General features: G+C 41.3%; 1 protein-coding gene across 1 annotated transcript in view; it reads left to right on the forward strand.

Annotated features, from left to right (window-relative positions):
• The window catches only part of slc9a8 (solute carrier family 9 member 8), a 98816-nt gene that overhangs the window by 15246 nt on the left and 60065 nt on the right, over nucleotides 1–23505 (forward strand). The window contains exons 3-4 of the mRNA XM_080444283.1: nucleotides 781–861; nucleotides 7445–7503. Of these exons, the coding sequence (XP_080300409.1) occupies nucleotides 781–861; nucleotides 7445–7503 (140 nt within the window). The remainder of the gene's footprint in view (nucleotides 1–780; nucleotides 862–7444; nucleotides 7504–23505) is intronic.

The following is a 23505-nucleotide window of genomic DNA, read 5'->3' on the forward strand; positions in this document are numbered from 1 at the left end:
TTGGAACTATGGTTGGTGTCATTGAAAACCGATAACTGGGACTAAGCTACTACTTGGGAAGGGCTATCATGTTGAAATATTATCTAGATATATAGACCTTTTCAAAATACCAAACTAGAGTTTGCCACCTTGAGTGTCCCTGATTAGTGAACATTCTGGCCTGAGCCCATGGACTACTTGGCCGAGGGAGATATCAGGCAGAGGCTCTTAAGCCACTACTGCAGTAGTTCTAATAGCCTACTGTGGATGACAAATGGACACGGGACACCTTGTTTAGAGCAGTGGTTCTCAACCTCTGGGTCGGTCCCCACATGATTTTGGGGGGGGGTCCCCAGATGACAGTGAAGTGACAATTTAAGGACTTTTAAGACCTTTTTTAATTACCTAAAAAAAAGACAGAAAGAAAATAATCAAACTATTCTATAAAACGGGTAAAACATTGGCCAAATTGTCAAATAGCCTAATTAATATAAGAAAGAGACAAAAGAAAATAGCCGATCTATAAGCTCACAACGCTTCGTAACGCGAGGCGTTGTGAGCTTGTAGATCTGCTATTTTCACAAAATGTAATGCCTCAACTCATTACATTCCAAGTGCTTATCAGGGTGAGGGGGTCCCCAGTTCAAATATGATCATTTTGGGGGGGTCACGGCCTGAAAAGGATAACCACTGGTTTAGATCATGTGACCACAGCTTTGCAGAAATGCTGGCCAGGGTTTGAGTGAATGTGTTTTTTGTGTCCTGAGTAGTAATAACATCTATGGTCTTGTGTTCCTACAGGTATCTGCATCATATTGGTGCATCTGCTTATTAAGTTCAAGCTGCATTTCCTCCCTGAGAGTGTAGCTGTTGTGTCCTTAGGTGAGTATTGCTTATCATATAACATGCACTGGCTAGATGTGTTCCTACATGTTCCTAAATGTATAATATTCTGTTCATCATTGCTTATAGAGTGTTTGTACAGTAATGGCGGTCGGTCTCCCCGTCTCTCCAGCTCTTTAGTAAACGGAACATAAATCTTCCAGGTCAGGATACCAATTTTGTCCAATCGGGAGAGAGAACTCATACAGGATACAGGATAAACAAGTGAAGTGAGGTGACACAAAAAAAAACGACAACGAGCAGACACAACTGGAACTGGAATTTGAACGCTTTAACATTTAAGCTGATAAATGATCTTTGTGGAGTTCTCTCTCCTGATTCGGTACAATTGGTTTCCTAACCTGAACATGTATTTTATGTTTATTTAAAGGGACTACACCATGAATTTAAAAAATAATAATAATATTTAATATCATATTGTTTATGTCCCTCAAACGTTTTTCAAAAGGTTTGAGCCTAAATCAAGCCTCAGATATACTAATTTTTTTTTGGAACTGAAAAATGGGAGGAATTGTTCCCTGACGTGACGTAGGCAGGGGGACCAAATCAGTTTGGCCTGTTTTTAGACCAATTTACAGAAAACCCCAGATTTGCTGTGAAAGCCTGAGTGTTCAAACTGGGGTATTTTTGAGGATACAAGAGAGGTAGGGGAGACCAAAAACACACAAAAAAGAAGAAAAAGTTAAAATTCATGGTGTAGTCCCTTTAAATGTATATCTCGAAACTCTTTACATTGTTATACCTTTCAATCTAGAAAAGTATCCGTGTCATTTTAGATGTTGCTATGTATGTAACGCCCGGGATTCGAACCCGGATCTCTCTCGTGGAAAGCCAACATCTTAACCACTAAGCCAAAGGGAATTCCCTATAGCTCGGGGAGATATTAGACGTTGAGGCCATCAGGCTGAGGTTGTGAGCCACTCTGCTACACTCACCCCCCTTTTGACCTCCTCCCACGGGGAAACGATCCGGGTCACGGCACCAATGTAACGCACGGGATTCGAACCCGGGTCTCCCGCGTGGAAAGCCAACATCTTAACCACTAAGCCAAAGGGAATTCCCTAGAGCTCGGGGGGATATTAGACTCTCAGGCCAACAGGCTGAGGTTGTGAGTCACTCTGCCTACATGTATATAGCAACATGATTATTATTATTTCTTTGAATAGAAATTTGAAGAGTTTCATACAACTTAGATTAGGATTTAGGATAGGAAGAAAAAAAAGGCCTCTGTTCTAAAAGGGTTAAGAGCTGGAGAGACAGGGAGACAGACCCCTGTTATTGAAGAAACACTCTAAAGCATCGATTGCTATCAGAATATAGAGCTTTAACCCTTTTAAATTAAATAACAAAAAACATCACATACACTCACTCCCTTTAAATATTTTTAGACTGTTACCTCATATATACAGTAAGTACAGTCGGCTGTTTGGCAAGGGCAGTGACAGTTCCGGAAAAAATAAATAAATAAATAAAGCAGAAAATAACACAGACTAATTTTGGAGTTGGCAACAATGCTCCACTCGGCTTTTGTATAAATAATGAAAGGCTGTTCTCAATCTAAAATGGCTGTTCTCCTTCTTTTCATCTCTTTCCCTCCCATCTTCCTTGTTTCTCCTGGAGCCTCTCTCTCTCCAAAGCTACACTGCATGTCACAGTATAAACTCCCACGCAGATCGCCTAAGTGACTATAGTCTCCGGCCTTCAAGGAGAGACGTCTACATTTAGATCCGGGCAGATGAAAATAGTTTTTTTAATACAGCCTTTTATCCAGATGTGCCTTGGAGAAGTTCCACAGTAGAACAATCTATTAAAGGGGAATGCTGCTCATTTTCTACATTAAGCTATGTCATTACTATACCGTAGACCAGGGGTGCCCAAAAGGTAGATAGCGATTTACCAGTAGATCACAAAGGCTGTGGAGGTAGACTACAAGTGCTACGTCTTGTGAGACAGAATATATAACCAAATGCCATTACGATTGTATCGTCTCTGTCGCGTGGAAACCTCATATGTCCAAAACTATTACTTTTCAGGATTCAAATAAAAACATTGCAAAAGTACTGTAGCAGATCTACCACTTTTGATGCTTTTGTGTGACACTGTAGTTAATTTACGAAAAAACACAAAAAGTTAAAATATGGAGATTTCTGCCCGACAGCAACGATATATTCCTTCACGTGGAGATACGGAAGTATAGGAAACCCTCTGTGACATAAATGTCCTTATTTGGACCGGTAACATGAGGACGTTGCTAAACTAATGTGATATAGGGTGAAGATGTTTCTACATGAACGGCCCCAGGACGTTATCACGTTCCGTTTAGAAACCTGAAACGTTAAAATAGTAGTGGTTACAAAGACCCTGGAGCTTAAAAGTTACACAAATATTTTGTGTGTTTTTCCTGGAGACAAAACCCTCAATGCTTTCTTTCGCCAGGACAATTGAGGTCATGTTTTGGTTTCCCCGCTCGCGCCGTCCGTCCGCGGTCATGTTCTTTTCTACGCTGGCTCGTGCAGCCACTCTGAACCACCGTGACCTCAGCGCTGACCTCTTCCCTTCCTCTCTCGCGTATCCCCGCATGACGCATCGCAGACAGACCCCGTCTCGAGGGCCATGCAGCTGGGTCCTCTGACTCTGTCCAAGAGAGATAACACTGCTTATACAAATCGGGGGACGGACCGCTTGGTTTCCTTCCTCCACCCATTCTTTCCCTTCGTCCTTGACCGTGCTTCTTCTGTGTGCCGGTGCTTCCGTCTCGTTTTGTGCGGCGGTTGTGTGCTCATCCACCACTGTCACCCCACATAGGGCTGTCTCACACCCCACATAGGGCTGTCTCACACCCCACATAGGGCTGTCTCACACCCCACATAGGGCTGTCTCATACCCCACATAGGGCTGTCACCCCACATAGGGCTGTTACAACAAGTCACTTTGTGACGCGTTGTAAGCTTGTAGATCTGGTATTTTTGGAAAACTTTGAAAATGTATGAGCATTTTTCAACGATTATGATAATTATGACAAATAATTGTGATTATCTCAAGTGATTGCGATTATGTAATAATTGTGACAGGCTTACTCGCCTCACACCCCACACCACTTTCTCAATCGCAACCTCTCATCTGCCTCTCTGTCCCTGCTCTCCTCACACGCCTTAGTTTTTCCTTCCTCTTTAGTTTTTACATAAGCCCCTGGCATCCCTATTCTGGGGGTGAACATTTGGCGGAAATAAGTTCACTGTAGGTATTGACACCATTAACTCTCTCAGTGCCAATGAAATAAAAAAATATGTTCATACTGTGGCAGGAATTTTTTTTTTTAAGTAAAAAAAAGTGCTTAGGAAGCGAGATACAGCCTTTTTCAGTTGTAAGTTAAACAAGGAGTGGATGGAGCTGCAAATCTTAAGATAATGATATCTTGGGTTCTGATTTTTTTTTTCCAAAAAATTAATACATTCAAAACTCTGGATTTTTCCTTCTTGGCACTGAGGGCATTCAGAAAAAACTCTGTATATCTCGTTGTGTGGCACTGAGAGAGTTAAGGATTGCCCTATTGCCCGGTGGCAAGTAAAAAGAATAGTGGAGTCAGTTTGCTTTCTGGTTGCCCCGGAACAGCCAATTTTGTGTAGTGGCTGGTGCAAGCGTTCCACTAGTAATGGTGACCCCACCCACACATACACTTACAATACAATACAATAACAAAATTGTTATTTTTCGGGCAAATGGACATGATCTTCGGTCAAGTAGAACACGACCTGTACTTTACTTGCCCGATGGGCAAGTGCTTCTGAGACCCTGAGTTCACAACGAGTCGCGCCGTCTTGTGATGATCTTGTAGATCGGCGAGCAGGGAAGAGATTTGGTGTAGAGGGGGGAAAAAAGAGCGCATCAAGTCTAGAGCTCTAGAGGACCCCCAGTGAACTAAGTGTATAGGGTTTAAGTGGTTTGTGAATGTGTTCTTCTGAGCTGTGTACATTCTCTGTGTCGATTTAAGTCCGAGTGCACAAATGGACACATACAGGTCTGTATCACTGAGAATGTACAAATGGAACCAAAGGGACCCGTAAGGAGAGTTTGTACACTCTCAGAGGTAAATTAACAACACTGAGGATTTTACTGTGTAAATAACAAGGACTGCTCTGCTCTCCTTTTTAACCCATTCAATCTGGGGACGCATCTCTCTGTCATTTTAGATGTCTTTGAGCTATTCAAAAATAGCTGATATACATATTGTAGATCTGCTATTTAAAAAAAATCGTGAACATTTGCGCAAACCTTTGAATATATATCGTTTTTTAAAGCAACATTTGTAACTCAAATCTTTGCTTCTGGGGATTCTACAAATGTCTTATAAATCTCTAACAATTTTTTGAAAAAAAATAAACGTTTTAATATCAGTTGGTGCTTAACCTTTTTCATGTCAAGGACCACCCAAAATTATGTATTTGGCCGCAGACCCACATCTCAAAATATTTTGTTCCAGGGACCCCCCAGAAGCAAAGATTTGAGTTAAAGGTGTTTTCTTTAAAAATATATATATTCAAAGATGCACAAATTGTCACAATTTTTCAAAAAATAGCCGATCTACAAGCCGCGCTATGAGCTTGTATATCTGCTATTTTTGAATAGCCCAAAGAAATCTTAAAATGACACACAGATGCGTTCCCGGTCTTAATGGGTTAAAAGCAAAAAAAAAAAAAAAAAAAAAAGCCCAAGGGCTTTTTTCAAAGACGCAACTAAAGAGAAAAGCCCCTCTTACACAATAGTGTATCTCATCTGACCATAAACTGTTAATGGACGCTGCCAAGCAGGCCTCCCATTATGCTTAACCGCATGAATAATAACTCCCAGCTTTTATAAGCTTGTACAGTACTTCTGCCATTCATGCGTTCACGCTGGGCTGGCGCGAGTGGTGGTGGTGGTGGGGCCGCGCCCGTTCTTTAAAAAATTTCATATAAAATGGTGAAATATTTAGAGTGCTGCTGGAACTATAGGGCTGGACAAAATTGGACAAAAGCTAATATTATATGTTTGACCAAATAGCTTGCTATCCATATTACATCGATAATGATATAGTATTGTGACGATAATATACATTTTATTTTTAATAATAAAAAAAAAACAGCCCTAGTTGGAATTGACCATGATAGAGGTTTTGTGCAATTATGATAATAATAATAATTTTATTTGAATGGCACTTTTCAAAACAGTAGTGTTGCTGCACAGCTATTGGAACAGATGCATAAAATAAATCATACAATTTAACCCATTTTGGGCGGAAACCCCTATTTGTAACTATACCTTTCAGGCCTGGAACCCATTGTGTGGTTCCTGTTGCTATATATATATAGTTGTATATTGCTAGTATATAGCAACATGTATATATATTTCTTTATACATATTTGAAGTTTTTCAGAAAACTTCAGAAAAGATTTAGAAGGCGTTTTTAGAATCGGCTTCAGGTCTAAATGGGTTAAAAGCCAAGGATAAGGGAGGTAACAGAATAACAGGGCTAACACAAGTTATGCAAGGGATAAATAAATCACCCTGAAGGGCTCCCCATTGATTATTCCGCTTACTACACAACTACTTAGTAAAGCAAAAAATGCATTGACCCCAAATTAACAACAAAACGAAGGATTTCAGTGCTTACGGTAATGAAAGTAGTCCATGAAATTATGCCAGGTGGGTCCAGTGCAACGTGTTGATAAAATAGAATCAGTATTCGGTTACTGCATTGTCTAATTCTCGCTTCAAATGTTTTCAAAATCATGCTCGAGGGCAATGTTTAGCTGTACATTGTGTGTTTGTTTACATAGCTGCCATGTTGAAAACGGCACAAAATCAAGCTGTGCAGATTGATACTGTATGAGCAGGTGCTCTGAGCCTTTGATTGGACAGCGTCAACTTCTGATTGACCAATCAGAATCAAGCATTCAACCAAGACGTGTAATAAAACAGAATATAAGAGGAATCCCAAAGAAATATAACTATCCATACACATTGCAAATGCAAACATGTGCCCACATCAGCAACATACAAACAAATAAATACATGCAATAAACATTCATGCGTTAGGCAAAAATGAGTTGATTTACAGAAAGGCTTTCCTGAACAGGTGTGTTTTTAACCCTCCCCTTGCCAGCGATTTTGAGCGTTGTTACTAACCTTTGAAAAATCATAGAATATTATTTTTCACAGCGATTCACCCGGCGATCGCTTCGGAGTATTGGGGGGGGGGGGAAGCGGGCCGTCGGAATAATCCATTCCATAGTTATGGTCAGTTGAATGTGGCTTGTTTTTCGTCAAAAACAACGGAAAGCAGAGACATTTTTACTTTTATAAATCCTATAACACTAAACGAAACCAGCTTCATTTAGTTAGGGTTAGGGTTAGGGTGTACTCTTCTTAGGTGATCCTGGGATCATTCACAGGCTGTGGAAGAGCGGCCTCTATCGTAAAAACCACTGAAAACACACATGACGAGAATCTCGTCATTGGCAGTCAATGAGTTGTTAAGTGATCAATGAGTTAAGTGATGTGAGACTGTCTCCTCCTCTTGCAGGGATCATAATGGGAGGCATCATTAAGATCATCGAGTTCCAGGGGATGGCCAACTGGAAGGTACAGTAAGAATGTTAACTTGTTCCCACTTCTAGTCTCTGCTACTGCATTACAGGACTAATCTGGGTCTGGATTCATGTTTCAAGATTGTATGAGAGGGTTTATTTGTCGCTCACTCAAACGGGTACAAGCAGTGCAATGTTGGTGTGGCATCATGCTCCACAGACTGTAGGGTGTGAATCTGTGAAACATAACAGTTACAATCCTATATAAAAAGTGGCTAGAGCAGTGGTTCCCAAACTTGGGGTCGGGACCCCCAGGGGGGCCCCCAAATTATTATTATAATATATATATATATATATTTTTTTTTTTGGGGGGGGGGGGGTCCCCAGGTGATTAGCTTAACCCATTTAGGGCGGGAACCCCTATTTGTAACTATACCTTTCAAGACGGGAACCCCTTTTGGGGTTGTTGTTGCTATGTGCAGTATATAGCAACATCATTTTTTTTTTAATTTTTGAATAGATATTTGAAGTTTTTCAGAAAACTTAGGTCAGGATTTAGAAGGCGTTTTTAGAGTCGGCCTCAGGTCTAAATGGGTTTATGTGCAACATTGTTTTCTCACTCAACAGTAAACAAACCAACATACAGTATAAGTGTATTACAGGGTATCTTCTGCACACTTCTAAAGTTACAATTTAAAGTTGTAGCTCACACAAAAAATGACTCAATTTCTATCAATTACACACCCCATGAAGCATTGAATTATTGGGGATTTTTTTTGTTTTTGTCATATCCCTGAGCCAATAATTTGATGCTAATAATAATGATGCTAATGTTTTTGGCTTAGGAATGTGATAAAAACAAAAAAATCTCCATGAATTCTATGCTTCATGTGGTGTGTAATTGATAGAAAATAAGTCATTTTTATTTGTTGTAGTCCCCCCCCCCCCCAGTGCTTTTGGGGGAGACCCCTCAACATGCGATTCCAATTTGGGATCGATTGAATGATCATGTTCATGATATGTAGCTTTTTTGCAGTTGGGGCATTCAGTCATGGCAGAACTGCAGTATGAAAAAGGAAGAGCTCACAACTCATGTTTCGTGCTCCAAACTTGTGATTGATACAAAAAACAGGCAGCAACAACACTTGCACTAATCTCTCAAGATTAGTCTCTTAACCGAATGGGTTCCCAGATTGCACTTGCACCTGCAAGTATAGTACCTGCTGTATGAGAACACGGGTACGATACAGAAAAAAATATCATGCACACAGACAAGACCCTCTTACAGTATAGACGGCTACCTCTTTCAGAGCCTTGCCGTAAAGAAAAAGAAGTGCTGCCTAGTCACCCTTGAGTTTATTTTGTAGGGTTGCAAAGTACCAAGTGTGAAAAACGCCCTAGTTCAAAGAAATTAAAAAAACAACCACACTTGTGTTGTTTTTTTTTCTTGGCGTGCACACACAGTATTGAGCACATTTGGGTGGATTTAGCTTGGCCGTGTTGAAACATGCTGTTTCTATGGGCAAATTACCCTGTCATGAAATCTGTTGTTTTACAAACGTGTCTGATGTCTATTAACCGCAGAGCCACCACACCCAGCATTCGTTTTATTACGACAACACACAGTGTATGCCAATGATATATAACTCATCCAGGAATAATACTTTACATAGTTCACCATAGTCTCTCTCTCACATTAACCCATTTAGACCGGGAAAGAATCTGTGTCTTTTTAGATTTATTTGGCTATTCAAAAAGAGCAGATCTACAAGCTCATAGTGCGGCACCGAGTGCCGCGCTAGGAGCTTGTAGATCTGCTATTTTTATTTTATCTTGAAAATGTGTGCAAATCTTGAATATAATATATGTGAGCGGGTACAGTGCTTTAGGTAGCAAGGGTGCATTTTTCATTTTATTACAGATTGTTGAAGTACAGAATATAAGCTTTCATATGATGTATCATTCATTGAAATCGGAACATATTTGAAGAAGATGTGCTCATTTGAATCTGGTTATCTATAATAGTGAAAACTGAGATAATCCCTTTTAAAGAATTGTCACTTCAAGCACCTCTCAGCTCCAGCTAATGGGCGTGAACAATGGGTAATTTATTCAGCCTAGTCACTCCTCTAATCACTCCCCCATGCTGTCCATTCTATTTAGTGCCAGGGACCCCCCATAGAGGATCTGTGTTGTAAAAAATAGGCATAATAAGTAATCATCATCACAATAGATTTTTTTTTCTCTTAAATTTTTTTATCCCGCGATTTTTGTAACCCATTTTTTTTCACCCGGTGCCAATTTCCTAAGTGATCCTGGGCACTACACCAGCCCTACACCAGCACTACACCAGTCCCCCACAGTAGGGAGGCCAGGGCCGAGCTCATGCTTCCTTCAGGCATGAGAGCCAACTGACCTTCTTGTCACCCGACAGGGGGGAGTTTCCCTGGTTGGACGTAGCGCGTGGAAGGAACACGTTATTCCAACCAGTTCCCTTCCCCTCCATCAGGCGCCCCGGATCACAATAGATTTAATAAAATATTTATTTGAAAATAGCAGATCTACAAGCTCACAATGCATGCTTGTAGATCGGCAATTTTCAAATAGCCAATGTACGTCGCGATGCGACGCGTTGTGAGCTTAAGTACAGTACTTGAGTAAATGTACTTAGTTACTTCCAACCACTGCAAATAAGCAGCTACACGACGTTGTGACGTCTTTGTTGAACTGCAACATGGCGTTTGCACTTTGTTCATTTACAGCCTGTACATCTACATAAACGTTCAGATGTCAAATATAAAGTGCTTACCCCATGGCCACACATGTTACAATTCACTTCGGGTGGGTATAAGTACCCGTATCTTCAGCATTGTTCAATAAAAAGCATTTCAATCCGATCGGCAGCCATTTTTTCATAGTTATAATGTATCAAGAGTGCGTGCAATACGCCTCCCAACCGATGCGGTCGCGTAGTTGAAAGCAAATGGATAAAATGGCCACCGATCGGATTAAAATGCTTTTTATTGAACAATACGGAAGATACGTGTACTTATGTGGGCCCGTACATAATTGTAACATCCGTGGCCATGCGTTAAGCACTTTACATTTGAAATCTGAACGTTTATGTCGATGCACAGGCTGTAAATGAAGAAAGTGCAAACGCCATGTTGCAGTTCAACAAAGACGTCACGACGTCGTGTAGCTGTTCAGGCAAGACACTCGCCACAACGAGCTAACGAGGCTATGCCTAGCTACACGTTGTGGAATACAGTGGAATACTTCCATAGAAACGAGCGGCCTGTTTAGCTGAAAGGTTGGTATAGCTCAAAATGGGGGGGGGGGGTCATCAAACACACAGAGGAAAATGAATGAATAATCCTTTCTGCTGATCAGATCAGAGCAACTTTCGCTATGCGCCTAAAGTTAAGCAACAACGCCACATAACCAGAGACCAGTGTTGCCAGATTCTATGAGAGCAATAAGCAACCAGGTCTATGGAAAAAAAGCCCAAAATAAGCGACTATGGGCCACATGAGCATTTTAACCCTACTGTATGCATCAGCTATTTGAAAATAGCAGATCTACAAGCTCACAATGCGTCACATCGCGAGCGATTATCTGAAAACGTATTAGTTACTAGTTACTAGTTACTTTTCAGATATAAATGATTACATTATAAAACATACATTAAGCCCTATTTTATACCTAGGCTATTTGAAAATAGCCGATCTACAAGCTCACAACGCATCGCATCATTGTAGATCTGCTATTTTCAAACATTTTAGTACTTACTTTTGGTACCTTAAAGGGATACTTCACTTTCACATAAAATAAACATTTAAAAAATATATTAAAAATAAATGAAAAAAGTAATGGAAAAATCACGGCCCCCTCACGCATTAGAGTGTCCTACTAATGTGTGAGGGGGCCTTTATTTTGCCATAACTTCTTTCATTTTTTTTAAATATATTTTTTTAATGTTTATTTTATGTGAAAGTGAAGTATCCCTTTAAGTACATTTTGATACCAATAGTTTTTGTACTTTTACTCAAGTAATTCCAGACTTTCACTTGTAGAGTGCTTCTACATTGCAGTATTGATACTTTTACTTAAGTAAAACATTTGAGTACTTTTTCCACCACTGCTTGTTTCTAAAATGTAGTTGATTATTTGGGGCTTGTTTCATATGTTGTTGAAACCAGTGGTTCTTAAAAATTTTCATGTCAAGGACCCCCAAATTAATATGTATTTGTCAACATTATATATGTATATATTTTTTTTTAAATAGCAGATGCACACACTCACAATGAGAGGTACGTGCAAGACACGTACCTCTCTCTCTCTCTCTCTCTCTCTCTCTCTCTCTCTCTCCCCCCCCCCCTCTTTCTCGCTCTCTCTCCCCCTCTGTCTCTCCATCTCATACAAACACAAATGTCACTTCTCTACTGTATCTTTTCATCTCTCCTTCTCCATTGCCTGCCTCTCCTTTCTTTTCTCTTTTTTCCCCCTTCCCTCGCCTCTCCAATCACATTCACCCTATCGGCTCAATTGTGAATACATTGCTCTTTCTCTCCCCCCTCTCTTTCTCTCCCCCCTCTCTTTCTCTCCCCCCATTCTCTCTCTCCCTCTCTCCCTCCCTCCCTCTCCCCCTCTGAGCTCTCTGTTTCTTCTGGTTGCCTATGCAGCCTTTAATTAACATTCCTTGTTCTCTGCCAGTGAGAGCGGGGGAACAAACGAACTAGCGAGAGAGAGAGATAGCAGATAGAGAGAGAGGGAGAAAAGAGTGAGTGGGGTGGGCATGGGGGGGGGGGGTTAGTAAAAAGAGGCAGGTTGTGTCAATGGGTCCTGCACACAGGGGCCCATTGTTTGTCAGCCCGGGGGCCCCCAGAGTGTTGCTGAGTCATCGGTCCCAGTAATCAGAGCCCCCTTTTGCCCCCACACTGCCACCCCCCCCCCACTGTCCCTCATGCTCCCCATGGCCTCCAGAGCCTTATCAGGAGGATTCTGTCAAACTGAAACCTTGTATATCCGTGTTTCAGCTTTGTATATTTCCCCCCCCCGTAAATTGATGAACTATATACTTTGTCGTACAAGGCCGATCTACAAGCTCGCGACGCACGTGTTGCGTGCTTGTAGATTTGCTATTTTTTAAACCTTTTTTTTTTGTGTAAATGGTCAAGTCCTTCTGTGGGTTTTATAAGTGTTGTCGCTGTCGTGTCCGAAACCGTTACTTCTCAGGATTCAAATTCAAAAATTAGCAAAAGTAGCAGATCTACAAGCCCAAAGCACGTCGCTCCGCAACGCGTTTCAAACTTGTGGATCTGCTACATTTGATGCTTTTGTGTGACGCTGTCACATTTTGTTTGAATATGGTGCCTGACAGCAACGATACTTAACCAATCAAAAGTATTAAAGGGATAGTTCACCAAAAAATATTTTTTTCTATGGATTAGTCACCCCATGGAGGCTTGAATTCATTCATTCATGTTTTTGGCGCATTCCTAAGCCAATAATTTAATAAAATAATCAAATGATTGGCGTAGGAAAGTGACAAAAACTAAAACGCATCAATACATTTTTGGGGTGAACTATCCTTTTAACAAGAGCCTGTGACAAAATAACAACTGCATTGGAACCATTTGGAACACAAGTTCGTTCTTTTTTTTTTTTTCTAATTTCCTGAAAAGTATCATTTTTGGACGTTCAAGGTTTTTCCGCTCCGACAGCGCTGACATACTGTATGTACTGTATCTGCTCCAATGTGTCTGTCACCGTGAGCTCCCGACATGATATCGCATTCCCCTCCCGTATCATAACTTACCTTGAATAACCCCGGTACACGATCAGTACAGACACGTTTGTTTGTCTGCCTGCGTCTGAGGTGGCTTTGTCTAAAAGCGTGACCGATATGTATCGGTTCGGCCACGATTTGACTTTTTTGACATAGTTATCGGCAATTATGCGGCCGATGTGTTCCAATGTTTAACCACTTTGAACCACTTTTTTTTAAAAATAGGTCTAGAGGAGGGCTAATTATACAAGGTGAACATTTTAAAACCTTTTCAAAAGTTTTCAAAAAAATTGCTGGTCCACAAGCTCACAACGCGTCACAAGATGACACGTTATGAGCTTGTAGATCAGCACGTTTTTTCAGAAGGATTAGAATTGATTTTGCACTTTTTTTTTACTAGGAAGTCTAGGACTCTCAAATCGGGATCGGAATCAGACCCAACGATCGGTCAGGCTCTAGAGCAGGGGTCTTCATTCATCAGGGAGTCCGGGACCCCTAGGGGGTCCTCAGAGCTACTATAGGGGGTGCGCCAATTCTTTGCGTGATATGATTTATTTTGTATACATTAACCACTTGAACCCTAGCATCCCTTTTCTGAGGAGAACTTTAGCCAAACATAGCAGATCTACAAGCTCACAACGCCTCGCGCTGCGAGGCGTTGTGAGCTTGTAGATCGGCTATGTTTGGCAAAGAGGTATAGGTGTAGAGGGAAAAAGGAGCAGACCAAGTAAAAAAAAAAAAATCTGATCTGAAACACAATTTTATACAATATAGAGTAGGGGGTCCCTGCTTCATCTCTCTCTCAGCTAGGGGGGTCCTTGGCCTGAAAATGTTGAAGACCCCTGCTCTAGAGTCTAGCTTCATCTCTTACTTTCACTTTATTGACACAACATGAGTCGTCTCTGAGCAGAGAGTTACAGGTGCGGAGGAGGTTCCTCTCCGATTACACACAGGCCTACGTTTGCAGGGAGGACACTCGTGTTCAAAGAGAGATTGCGCCTGATCCCATTGGTTCACTGATCTGTCCGTCAACACAACATTACGAGCGACGCCCACTGCACTCTGGTTGGTTGGGGGAAATGAAACACTTCCTATACCGGGTACACCGACGCACACCTCCTCCAGGCTTTTATTTTTTAGCAAAACTAAACAATAAAAGCCTGGAGATCGAGGCTAAAAGCGGTTTGACTCGGGGGTCGTGATGCAAATGCTTTACATAGGATACTATACGGACCCGTTTGTTTAACCCATTGAGACCGGGAACGCATCTGTGTCATTTTAAGATTCCTTTGGCTATTCAAAAATAGCAGATATACATTCTCATTGCGCAATCTCATGAGCTTGTAGATCTGCTATTTAAAAAAAAAAATCTGTGCAAATCTTTGACTAAATATATAGTTTTTGAAGCGAATATGTTTTCCTCCAATCTGTGCTTCTGGGGGGTCCCTGAAACAACACATTTTGAGATGGGGGTCCGAGGCCAAATACATATCATTTTGACATGAAGAAGTTTGAGAACCACTGATATTATAGCAACTTAACTTTTTTTTCAAAAAAACTGAGGATTTAGAAGACATTTGTACAATCCCCAATAGCAGATCTACAAGCTCATAGCGCGGCACTCTGTGCCGCGCTATGAGCTTGTATATCTGCTATTTTTGAATAGCCCAAAGAAATACAAACATTTTTCCCGGTTTTAATGGGTTAAGAGAGAGAGAGAGAGTCTCAGGGGGGTAGAGCTGGGAGTGATGGAGTAGTTTGTACTTTGTACCAACGTAACCTGTGTTGTTGTTCACTGCGGAACACAGCCGCTGGCGCTGCCAAGACACTGTCAACATGATTGTTTTTCAACCGCGCCGCAGCGCAGCCCCTCTGGAAAATGTGCCTACAGTGCTGCACTTTCCTATGGTCAATGCCTTGGCCATCCAAAGTTAATGGACGGCTTCTGACTCAATTGTGAATATATTGCTCTCTCTCTCTCTCTCACTCGCTCTCTGGTTCACTTTGACTGGTTCTCAAAGTGAGGTCCGGGGACCTCCAGGGGTATCCTTTACGGTCGGGTATGTAACTCTGAGAGTGTACATGGAGTTCCATTTGTACACTCTTAAGGCGGTTACACACCGGCGAATATGCGAATATACGCAAAATTCGGACTCGTTCCGAATAATTAAAAGACGCTTTTTTCGCTCCGCGAAACTGGTGTGGAAGCTTGCATTGACTTTATAAGGTTTTTAAAAAAAAGTATTATTCGCATGAAAAAAATCGCCCCGGTGTGTAAGGACCTTTTACTCTCTACAGTTAAATAAACACACAGATTTTACTGTGTAAATTGGGTTCCCTGAGATTAAAAAAGTAGTAGTAGTAGTGGTATAGATCCATAGATACCTTTTTATTGATCTCATGCCGGGGGGGGATTTCAGTCCCCCAGAGGCAGTACAGCAGTTAAGAGTTGCAAGGTGACAGGTACACAGAGAGAGTAAGGAAAGTATACAGTAATGTACGGGTAAGAAATATACAAATATACGGACTAATCCACTGTATACAATGAAAAAACTATGACTCCATAAAGTGCCAAGTCTGGCCAGAAGTTATGAGTCACAGCAGAAAAAGAAAGAAAGGTAAGAATTGAGAAAGAAAAAGTTAACTGCGGTGCTAGACAGACTATTGTACTTTTACTCCACTGCAATTATTTGAAAACTTCAGTTACTAGTTACTTGCTAGATTTAGATTATTATTGCAAAACATTAACCACTTCAGCTCTATTTAAACTTTGGCTATTTGAAAATAGCCGATTTACAAGCTCACAACGCGTCGCATCTGAGCTTGTAGATCTGCTATTTTCCAAGGATTTTTATAAATTTTATAACCTGTGAAACGGGACATTCTGCATAACAAGTACTTTTACTTTTGGTACTTCAAGTATATTTTGATACCAATACTTGTGTACTTTTACTTGTAACAGAGTATTTCTACAGTGCAGTATTGATACTTTTACGTTTAAGTAAAACATGTGAGTACTTCTTCCACCACTAATGCATATCAAACTGGGGGTCCTTGACATAAAACAAAGTTTGAGATCTCGCTCTCACCCTCTGATGCACTCTAAATATTTCTCTTCTGTCTCGCTCTGGCTGCTATGCACCCCCCCCCCCCAACCCCACCCCCCACCCCCACCCCCATAACCATCTTGAATGTGGGCTCTCCATCTCCCCGAGCCGTAGCCTTGTTTCTGAAGCCAAGCTGACAGTGAAGTGAGTCAGGCTAGCTCCAACCTCCAGGATAACAGCCCTGCTATAAGCAAGCAGCAGCAGCAGCCAGGCCACAGAAGGCCTTCAGGCAGGCAGGCAGGCAGGCAGGCAGCATCCTGTCATCCCTGGCTCTCTGCTACCCTGCTCCCTTCATCATCCCCTCCAACAGCCACCAGTCTTCTTCTTCTTGTGCTGAAGATGCAAGAGACTTTATTCATTCGCCCCATTTGCACGAATATGCATATCAGTTCTTCTTGAGCACAGCTCCCAGAGTCAGCTTAACCCATTAATTTAACTCATTCACTGCCAAGGACACATTTTTACGACGTGACTATTTCATCCCCAGATGCACACAGAACCAGGTGATCACGTGATCCCAAGATTTACTGCTCCATTCACTTCCTGGTTAACGTATTTGGGAAATTTCCTGTATCTCGCCTCCTGTGTTTTTACTATGCATTTATACCAGGTTGCCAAACCTGGTCTATATCTACACTCGCTAGTCCTGACTTGTTTGCTAGTCCTGACTTTTGCGTGACTTTTTCCTCATTGGCTGGTCCTTTAGCCAATGGGTTGAGGGCTCAATGTCCTCTCAGAATATGGGATTTAAAGACGACCCACAATACTGTGTTCGGCCACTGTATGTATCTCTATGAACTGTGGCGCTGTTACTCATTTGGCCTTTCAACGTTGCCATGTTTAGTGAGAGAAATAAGCAACCATATGGGATCTAAAAACGTTGCCATGTTTAGTGAGAGAAATAAGCAACCTGGTATAATATTAAATATCTTGTTTGACGAGACATGTTATTTTCAACGGCCTATAACAAGCGAACGGGGGGTCGCGATCCTGCGGAAGCACAGTGAAACCCCCGTGATTAGCAACGATCAGGGGATCGATCATACTGGAGATAAATATTCTGACTACTTGAAAAGGTTAGAAAACTGAAAAATCGCTGGCAGTGGATGATTTATTTATGTATCTATTCTGGCAGTGAATGAGTTAAGACCTGAGGCCGATTCTAAAGCCTTCTAAAACGGTTTTCTGGAAAAAAAACGTATATTTGCTATATCAGTGGTTCTCAAACTTTTTCATGTTAAGGACCACCCAAAATTACATGTATTTGGCCGTGCCCACCCCCCCCCCCCCCCACCCTAAAATATTTTGTTCCAGGGACCTCCAGAAGCAAAGATTTGAGTTAAAAATGAGCAAAGAAATAAAATATGCAGGAGAGAGAAGTTACAGGAGTGCTGCTGGTATCCCTCAAACCACCTCATGGGAGGGAATAATATTCAGGAGAATAGAAAAATTATGACCAAAGAAGGGCATGAAAGATCCAGGTCCAGGGACTCGGGGTAGGTTTGATAAGTACAAAGCCTTGTATTTCAATGGGAAACCTAAAAATACAGCTTGCGCCTATCTTCAGGGTGTAGAAAGTGTAAAAAGCTCTGATATCTAAAAAGGCAAAGAAATATAATATGCTCTTCATATATCTAAAATTCAGTTCAATTATTCAAATATTGCACCACAGATAGATAGAATAAAGATATTGCACAATAAAACACACACCTATAAGATTTTGTGACATCCATCTGCATGTCGTTTTAGGACACATTTATACACAGAACCATTCTGAAACGCAGAGACGGAGCATCAGAGAAAACCAAATGACCCCAGACAATCAATATGTATGTTTTTGTTGTACATGGGCTGTCTGCCTGTGTGTGGAGGCAGCCACACACACACACACACAAGTGGATGTTTTAGTTTTTTTGTTTGATTTTTCTTAGTCCTGTGTGCGGATGAGGTGTGGTGTAACTAGCCTGGTAAACCATCCCGTTCGCGTGAATTCACATCATCACGTGTCCTCCCAATTAGTAGAAGAGCCAATCGGCGTCTGTCAATCACAGGACCCTGAGCGCAGACGCCGATTGGCTCTTTCACTTTTTGGTTTCTGCAAAACCGCCCACCCAGCGCAATGGGGTCAGACCGGTCTGCAGAAGACACATGATGATGTGAATTCATCATGATGGTTTACCAGGCTATGGTTTAAGTGTAACCCCCCCTGCTGCTAAACTCCTGCTAAATTTATACTTTGTTGCTTATAGATTGTTTATTTCCGGTGTATGCTGATAATGACGGGGCAATTAAATCAGGGCCTTCCCCTACTACAAGGGTTCTCAAACTTTTCAGACCGCGACCCCTCAAAATAATCATATTTGAACTGGAGACCCCCCACCCAGACAAGCACTTGGACTTTTAGGAGTCACAGCATTATTTAGTTTGACTCCACAGACGGATAGAAATTGTGAAAATAGCCGCTCTTGCTCATGAAGATCGGCTATTTTCAAAATGTTTGACCCTTTCTTAGGTATTATTTGACAATTTGGCCTTTTTTTTGGTAGTATAGTTTGTTGATTACTTTTCACGCGGTAGCCTAGGATCTTTATATAGTTTATAGGTATTAAAAAGGTCTTGAAAGTCCTTAAAGGTAGGGTAAGTGATTTGCAATTATTCAAATAATTGCAAAATGGGTCTATGTTCTGATAGTGCTCGTTACTATAGAGTATCCAGTCCACATAAGGAGTCTACAATATCTCTCTAGCTCTTTATTAAACAGAAAATGCATTTTCAGTACTATCTCCTGATTGGCTTAAAATGTGTCACCTACCTGAAAATGTACTATATTCTGTTTACTAAAGAGCTGGAGAAACCCCTGTGACCGAACACACGCTCTGTAGCAATGATTACTATCAGAATATAATACTTGAACCTTTTTAACAAAAAAACAAAAAAATACCAAAAAATATCACTTACCCTACCTTTAACTCTTTGACTGGCAGAAATAAAACATTGTTTGCTAAGCCACTGCCAGCGAGTGTTTTCATTAACCTTTGAAAAACCATAGAATATTATTCGTCTCAACGATCCACCCACTGATCGCTTTAAAAGACGTTGGGAGTCTTGTAGAATCGGAGAAAAATAATTGTGCCACCGCGATAATCTGTTCCATAGTTTTGGGCAGTTGAAAGTGGGTTGTTTTCGCCAAAAAGCAACAGAAAGCAGAGAAAAATAATGTTTTCCAACCATTTACATGGACGTGAGTGTGGCTGTTTTTTTTTTTGCGATCACATGATTTGCTGATTCATTGCTTCACTGGGAGTCAAATTGTCACTCATGTGTTAGCGAACAGCGCCATCTAGCGTAAAACCACTGAACACACAAAATCTCGCAATTCTCGTCATTGGCAGTCTGCATCTTAGCAAAATATGATGAGAAATCTCGTCACTGGCAGTCAAAGATTTCAATTGTCACTTTAGAAATGTGCAGATACCCTGTAATACACTTATACTGTATGTTGGTTTATTTACTGTTGAGTGAGAAAACAATGTTGCACATTAAGCTAATCATCTGGGGAGCCCCCTAAATCATTTGGGGTTTCTGTTAGTCTCTATGTCAGTGGTTCTCAACCTTTTCAGGCCGTGACCCCCCAAAATAATCATATTTGAACTGGGGACCCCCCACCCTGATAAGCACTTGGAATTGTAGGAGTTGAGGCATTACATTTAATTTGACTCGGTTCCACAGATAAAAAGTGAAAATAGACGATCTACAAGCTCACAGTGAGCTTGTCGGCTATTTTCAACAAGCTAAAAACACCTCGTAACACGAGGCGGTGTGAGCTTGTAGATAGGCTATTTTCACAATTTTTGCCTCTTTCTAATATTATTTGACAATTTGGCCAATGTTTGACCAGTTTTTATAGTATAGTTTGTTGATTACTTTTGATTCAGTAATGGTCTGTTTCTTGTTGTCGTTTCTTTTAGGTATTAAAAAGGTCTTAAAGTCCTTAAATTGTCTCTTCACTGCCATCTGGGGACCCCCCAATATCGTGTGGGGACCCCCCTGGGGGTCCCGACCCACAGGTTGAGAACCACTGCTCTATGTCACACACATTAGGCAAGAGATTTGTCGCTCGGGTACCAAAAATAAGTATGCAAAAAGGGGAGCTACAGTGAGCGATCTTTTATTTTGTTTTGTACTTTGAAGTTCCACATCTGCCTTTAAATGGAAAGTGGATGTGTGCCTTTTTTGATCCTCCATTGTAGAGTTTCAACGTACCCACAGTGAACATTTTTTTTCTGTAATTCATAGATTGTGCTTTGGCATGATGATGCTACCAGCGGTTTTCCCTTACAGTACACTGACTGGGCTGCAGTGGTGTTCGCTAAGCCCCCGTAGAAATGGAACGTACTCTCAGAATAGATCTAGAGAGAGAGAGAGGGAGAGATGGAGGGAGAGAGAGGGAGAGATGGAGGGAGAGTGGTTTTAATTGTAGTTTCAGGGGGGGCTTTTTTTCCCCCTACGTGGTTGTGATGTCACTACTGTGTGTCAATGCACAGCCTCAAGGGAGCCTGCATCCTAAGAGTCTACTGTATCTCTCTCTCTCTCTCTCTCTCTCTCATCACTCCATCCTCTTTCAGCTGCGTCTTCTCCTCCGTCTTTAGCATTAGCAGTCTTTTGTCATTTAGGTCAAGTTCTGCCATCTTTTTTTCCTCAGACTCAAACAGTTGTGTGATGAATCATTTCTTGAAGGTTTCGTCACCCTGTCTTTTAGAATGTTGTCTCCAGAGAGAGTCTGTCACTCCCTAGTGATGTTTAGACAAAACCCCAGGGCCCAGAAAAAAACACACTCGAGATGGGGAGGGGAGCGCACAGACATCACACACACACACACGTCTCGTGCACGACACGTGCACATGCATGTGCAGTTGAAGAGTGTGCATTACCTACTGCTAACGTCCCTTTCTTGACTCTCTTTTTATAATCAATGTTTGTAGAATGTTATAGGGGTGCAACACTTAATCAAACTAATCGATTAGTTTGATTAACTCATTCACTGCCAGAATAATTAAATAAATAATTAAATCATCACCACTGCTAGCGATTTTTTGATTTTCTTACCTTTTCAAGTTGTCACAGAATACTGGTCTTCTGTATGATCAATCCCCTGATGGTTGATAATCACAAAGGGTTTAACTGTGCTTCTGCAAAAAAAAAATCGCCACGACCTCCCGTTGGCTCGGTATAGGCCGTTGAAAATAGCATGTCTCGCCAAAAATACACAGTAAAACACAGTAGCCGAGATACAGGCGATTTCCCAAAGATGTTAAACAGGAAGTAGATGGAGTAGTAAATCTTGGGATCACGTGATCTCCTGCTTCTGTGTGTATATCTGGGGATGAAGTGGTCACTCATGTGTTAGCGAATGTGTTTGTACATACATTATTGCATATGTTTGTGTGTGCAGTCGAAACATTCAAAGTGTCATGTGCTAGTGTGTGTGTGGTATGTGTTTAAATATTGAGGTGCGTGTGTGTGTGTGTGTGTGTGTGGCTGTCTCTGCACAGAGGCAGACAGACGACAACAAAAACATTCATATTGATTTGTCTGGGGTAATTTGGTTTTCTCTCTGATGCTCCGTCTCTGCGTCTCAGAATGGTTCTGTGTGTATTAACGTGTCCTAAAACGACTCCTCTATTACTGCCAGTATTCTGTCTTGCAGATGGATGTCCACATACTGTGTTCCATGTCGTCGGAATATAACTGAAACCTTGTATGTCCAAAGCGGTTACATTGGATCCAAAGTAGTTATTATTTACTCGCAAGCTCTTGTGTTCATCAGTTCAATATTTATAAAAACCTACATACATACATACACACTTTGAACCACTTTCGCTTGTGAGCTTGTAGATCGGCTATTTTCGCGTGCTTTTGCACACGACACTTTTACGACAAAGTAGTTCATTTACGGAAACCCCCCCCCGTAAAATATGGAGTTACAAGGTTTCTGCCCGACAGCAACGGTATGTGGATATCCGTATGCTATGCATATCGTTGCTGTCGGGCGGAAACCTCTCCATTTTCTACCTTTGTTTAGTTTTTCATAAATGAACGCCCTACTTGATCATACTATAGTGTCACACAAAAGCATCAAAAGTAGCAGATCTACAACCGCGACGTGTTTCGATCTTGTGGATCTTGTGGCTGTCACGATTACACACACCACGATTAATTGTCACTCAAATAATTGCGATTAACGATTTAATTGTGTTTGGCATTGAACATTGGAACATGTGAACATAAATTTAATTTCTGTTTGCCTTTTAGAATTTCTAATAAAACATTGCAAAGGGAAGATATTAATAAAGACGAATAACCTAAATACAAATCAATTGTTAACATATTTAATATTTTTATATAAAAATTGCAGTAATAGCTGATCTACAAGCTTACAACGCGGCACTTTGTGATGCGTCGTAAGCTTGTAGATCAGCTTACAAACATTTGAAAATGTGTGGACATTTTTCAACTTGGAAACGATTATGACGATTATGCAACAGATAATTGTGATTATCTCAAATAATTGCGTTCAGACGATTATGTAATAATTGTGACAGGCCTACAGTATGTGGGTCAGCTGCTTTTGCTGCTTTTGAATTTGAATCATGACATATGAGGTTTCCACCTCGACAGAGACGATCAGTGTGCTTTGCTCATTCAACTCTGGGTTATACCTGTTTGTTCATATCGTGGCTGTTAGTCAACATGTGTGCACGGCGGGCGGGCATGCAGAAGTACAGCTGTAAATGTCAGGGGTGTGGTGGTGCATGCATGCATGCAGGCAGGCATGCATGGCCCACTTTTTTCCCCTCTCTCTCTGCACCAGATGTGGAAAAATATTCCTCATAGTTGAACTTTCACCTCCTTCACTGCTTGGCTGGAGCTCCACCTGGGCTAAATGTCAAGATGAGGGCAATCATCACCCCCCCCCCCCCGAAGCATTCTTCTCTATTGGGGTTAAGTCTGAATGCGTAGTGTGCTAGAAAATAATGGCCCTTTTCGCTTCACCTTTGCCTAAGAGATTTACTGCACAGTAAAAATCCCCAGTGTTAACTGAGAGTGTACAAATAGAACAAAATGGACCCTTAACCCATTAAAGACCTGAGGCCGATTC

The sequence above is a fragment of the Gymnoscopelus braueri genome (assembly GCF_963280865.1).
Source record: "Gymnoscopelus braueri genome assembly, chromosome: 12".
In the NCBI taxonomy this organism is placed as follows: Eukaryota; Metazoa; Chordata; class Actinopteri; order Myctophiformes; family Myctophidae; genus Gymnoscopelus; species Gymnoscopelus braueri.